Below are 4,810 nucleotides of genomic sequence, written 5' to 3' on the forward strand. Positions count from 1 at the left end.
AAATCATCACCAAAAAGATGCTTACCGGTTGCTAAAATATATTGTCCATCTTTTGACACCTTAATAGTGGTACAAACAGTAGGCATTTCAAAATCCTGAATAAGTTCAATTCTCCTACGGACATCTACAAAGAGAAAAAATAAATAGCTGGTTTAATTATGATGTGCTAATTCCGTATGACAGGAAGACAGAGCATGCAGAGCTGTCACTAGAAACAGGTCACAATTCCCAATCAAGCCTTGGGAAGGCACACCAGCACAGCCCTATCCACTACACACAGGTTTTTTTTCTTAGGACATTATTTTTCTAAGCCAAGTATCTTATTTTTACCTTTCCGAAAGGAAAAAGTACCATCATTAATTGAAAAGAAAAAAAAAAAGTCCACAATAGTGCATCAAACGTCCAGTTTTAAGACGTGGATAAAGAGGGAACAGAATAAACACTAAACTGCTTCATTACTCAATCATGGCTAAAACACATATCTTACCATTTTTTTTATCCTGAATAATAACAAGTTTAAACCTTCAAAATCTTAAGTATATATAAGAAACGGCCACCAGGCTGCCTCTGCAGATCTGCAGTTATGAGGGTCCAGGCTGGAGGAAGACTTCGAGATCTTTCTGGGTCAAAACTCTAACTCAGACTCTCACAAAAACTGGTTTCTTCCCACAAGAAAAGTGTGGAATTCTTGCTGGCTGCCGTCACAACAATGTGCCTATTATGAGAGCTGTTCATGACTCTATGGCACATTATTGCCTTGATTATTAAACACAAACACAAGATTTGGATCAAATGAGCAGAAGGGGCCCACTCAGTCTGGAAGACACATAATAGTTCTGAGATGGGCTGGGAGAAATAGTCGGTGAACTATTTTTTCCTCTAAATAATCTGAATCTGTTTTCTTACGCTCTAGAGTACCGGAGTAGAATGGCAGAATCCGAAGAAGACAGAATCCGTAAACAATACTAAATCAGCAATTTTTTGTTTTCCTTTGATTTAAACTTTAATTTTCTAACTTCAGTAAGAATAAAGCCTACTCTTCTAAGATGCCTGCCTTGGGTTATTTATCGCTTATGCAGAAACTCCTTCAATATCTTCGGTCTTTGATTTTTAGAGAATAACTTAAATAAAATATATGAGAAGATAAGTCATCTTTCATATATGACAAGTTAAAATGGAGAAAATGTAACGAAAATTTGTCTAAAATAATTGAAATTAAAAACTGATCTTATATCCTTATCTTCTCTGCTGCCATAACTTAAAGAATAAAAAATCTTCTGCAATAATCTTTTATTGTTCATGCTCATATGTCCTGTACATAAAATTACTTCATTCAGAAAGAAAATGTTCATTGTCTCTGTATCTCAAGACTGACAAACAGATTTAACAAATGAAAAGACTTCAATATGCTGGAGGGCGAAGCACTTGTGAAACTATTAGGAGACAGTCCTCCTTGGGTCTCAGCACTGCTACACATCTTGCTGGGTATGGCAGGACTGCAGGGTCCTGGCCACTCCTTTACCTGACCATTTCTCTATGCCAGGTGAGGTGCCGTGTCTCCTCTGGACAAGGGGCAGGCTCGCTTCCGGCCCGCTATTACAGCATGGACTTCCCAGGTGTTCCTCAGCCGTGACACAAACCCGCTGCATGCACAGCATCCATGTGGGTCACGCTGAGCATGCCCGTGGCACTTAAGCGCAAGGGGAACTGACAGAGAGACGCTGCCGTGGCTCAGACCAGCTGCTGTGCCGCCTGAGCGTCCTGGTCTCCGACCCAGGAGTCTTACATCTCTTGCTATTACCCATGAAACAGTAACAGGCCGACTTGTTAGGTTGTAAGTAGGTAAAGCCAAATCCCACACCCACTAGAAACATATCGACCTTAAGATTTCTTAAGAAGAAAACGGACAAAAAGTTTATTTTCCACTGCATTTGTGTGAAACTTCACCTAAATATGGTAACAATATATGAGTGAAAGCTTTATAACATGGATCATGAATGTAGCCAAAGTGGGAAAAAAATAACACTCACCGACATCTTTCTTCTGTAGTGCTCTCTTCTTCCGGTCAGAAAGCCACTAAAGAAAATGAAGAGACTTTATTTTAAAATGTATTTACTTGAATTGTTTTTTTGTTGGCAAAAATAACATATGCTCGCATTAAAAAAAATTTTTAAACCTTATAGGAATGTACAACCTAGAAACTGAAATATTCTGTAATCCTAACCCCACTGTTAACATATCTTCGAGAATTTTTCAACTTTTGATCTTTTTTGCTACCTTCCCTCTCCCCACCATTGGACCCAGTTGTTCAGATCCAAAACCCAAGGATTCTCTCAATTCCTTCCTTTTCTTCACCTTAACTTCTCCTCACCACCATACGACCCATTAGCAAGTCCCATCGGCCCACCTCCAAAACACCTCCCGAATCCCACCGTGTCTTAGCATCTCCTTTGCTTCTATTCTAGCCCAAGCCGCTGAAGTCTCTCAGCTGGCCTGACTCATCCCCCTCATACCCCGTCCCCTCCCCCAGTCACCCTCCCCAGCTACAGTAATTTGCCACACAGCAGCCTAGTTTAAAATCCAACAATAACTTCCAACAGCACTAAGAAGAAAACCCTAACTTCTTACCTGGGCTTACGAGGCTGGGCTCTCCAGCCTCACCTGCCCCGCCCCCCTCACTCAGCATACCACAATCACACCTGTGCCTCGTCTGTTTCTCCAGCTTGCAAGCATATTCCCACGGTGAGACGTTTAAGCTTTCCATTCAGCACTGAAAAGTCTTCCCGTTACCTTCACACGACTGGCTCTTTTCCGTCACCCAAGTTTCTGCCCATATGTCACCTCTTGTCAAGAGGCCTTCCCTGAAGGCTTTATCCAAAACACTGCATCCGCAACAGCTCTCTTCCAGGCACTCATCACTCAAAGCACTTATTATCTGAAGTTTTCTTATTTGCTCACTTATTAACCTTTTTCCAACAGAGAAAGGTATCTGGCATGTTCACCATGTATCCCAACACTCAGAGCAGAGCTGCCCTGCACACGGTCACTTCTCAACGAATGTGCAGAATGAACAAAATGAGAAAGAGCACATGTGAAGAACAGGTGAAGGACAAGGAGTTACTTAACCTTGAATTCTTGAGAAAGAATCTAATCATTGGCTCCAAATCTGTCAGGGATAGACACATGGAAAAGAGCTATATTCATATTCATCCTGATCTCCAAGAGCAGGGCTCAGACCAACAGCAGCATGCTATAAGGTGGCAAGTTTTAAAACCGCCATCTAACAAGTAATCTCAAAATGGAAATGAGCTTCGGAAAAAAGCTTCCTCTCACTATAAGCGCGAACGGAGACTTGACCTCCAGTTATAAGAAATAAAAACCAAACTGCAGAACCTAAGTGCGTGACGCTGGATAAGTCAGCCTTCCCCTCATCGGATCTGTTGCATATTTTAAACACGAGAAGATTAAGAATCACTGATTTTCCCAGCTCCTTCCAACTCTGATGTCCTAAGACTCAACGAAATCAAGTTAAGTTCAGCAAGTTTCAAAAATAGTGCCATCTACACCATAAATTCTGCAGATGCAAAGTCTGCATTTCCCTTTCTCACTACTGTATATCTAGCACTTGGCATATAATAGGTACTCAACGAACAGCTGATGGACCGGCATTAAAACGAAGGAGATATGTCTGGGAACCAATCTGTCCAGGTTTTCCTCCTCGGTGTGGCAAGGTCTGTGAACATACATAGAAATCCAAAGGGACGCGTCCTCGGCCTTAGAGAACTTCACAAAAGTTCAAGCAAAGCTCATCGACCCTGATCACCCCTCGACCCAGCCACTGGCGCGGTGACAACAGTGTCCTCCTCTACCAGCACCCAGACCTCCCCGAGTCGGGGGTAGATCCGGTCCTAGCTAAACAGGCCACGGACACAGCCGAGGAGAGGGGCGGCTGCCCCGCGAAAACCGCGGAGTGACTCACCTCGGGAAGAGACTTGCCGCAGCTGAGACTGTAAATCTTCACCTCGTTGAGGCTGGAGACCTGCATGGTGGCGCGGCGGGGCCGGTGACCCCCGTTCCGGTGCGGGTGCCTCTCCTCGCGGTGCACGCGAGCATCAGCTCCCAGCGCTCCGCGGCGCGCGGCGCCGGCGCAGGCTGATGACGCACTTCCGGGTCCCAGAACGCCCGGGGCCCGGAAGAGAAAGTAGCGGGATAAAGGAGAGGGGGCGACCCGGTCGGTGGAGGATGATCCTCTGGCTTGGTTGCAGGGCTGGTGGCGACCCCGATACGGGGAGGGGCAGGAGTCGCTCTCCCTCTGCTCAGTGTCCCCAGCGGCAGGAAGCCCTTAAGCGTCTCTGCTCAGGATGAAGTGTCGCGGCCCCCGGCGAGCTGGGCTGACCCGAGGCCTTGCGGGCTCGGCAGAGGGGACCCAGCCAGCGAAGGCGGCCGGTGTGCGAATTCAGAATGGAAGAGATTCTTTTCTCTCCAGTGTTCTGCAACATTACATTACAAATAAATGCTCTTTAAAATTGGTGTGTTAAGAATTATTTTGGTCTGGATTTGTTTGACATTCGTCAACTAAGGAGGGTTATACATGAAAAAGCATACTTAAAAAAAGAAAATAGCAAAAGGAGTGGAGATCAGGGAAGGAGTGGATTCGAATCTGGTTTTTTTGAGACGGGCGTGTGACAGCAACGACAGACACAGACCCTCACGTACGCATCGTTTCACAGACTCTGTTCATCTTCCAGTTTCTTAGTGAACCGCTTTTACTGTTGCCCAGATCTGAGGACTTGAGAATTCTTGGCTTCGA

The 4,810-nt window shown here is 45.0% G+C and overlaps 1 protein-coding gene across 2 annotated transcripts in view; it reads right to left on the reverse strand.

The window, feature by feature from the left end:
- Nucleotides 1-4,140, reverse strand: part of NOL10 (nucleolar protein 10) — an 81,405-nt gene extending 77,265 nt beyond the window's left edge. For both annotated transcript variants that reach the window (XM_011365123.2, XM_011365124.2), the window contains exons 1-3: nucleotides 3,980-4,140; nucleotides 2,031-2,076; nucleotides 26-124 (exon numbers count right to left, since the gene is read on the reverse strand). In XM_011365123.2, coding sequence (XP_011363425.1) covers nucleotides 26-124; nucleotides 2,031-2,076; nucleotides 3,980-4,045 — 211 coding nt within the window. In that variant the 5' untranslated portion in view covers nucleotides 4,046-4,140. The remainder of the gene's footprint in view (nucleotides 1-25; nucleotides 125-2,030; nucleotides 2,077-3,979) is intronic.
- Nucleotides 4,141-4,810: the final 670 nt, after the last annotated feature.

Source organism: Pteropus vampyrus, unplaced genomic scaffold (assembly GCF_000151845.1).
Source record: "Pteropus vampyrus isolate Shadow unplaced genomic scaffold, Pvam_2.0 Scaffold105, whole genome shotgun sequence".
Lineage (NCBI taxonomy): Eukaryota > Metazoa > Chordata > Mammalia > Chiroptera > Pteropodidae > Pteropus > Pteropus vampyrus.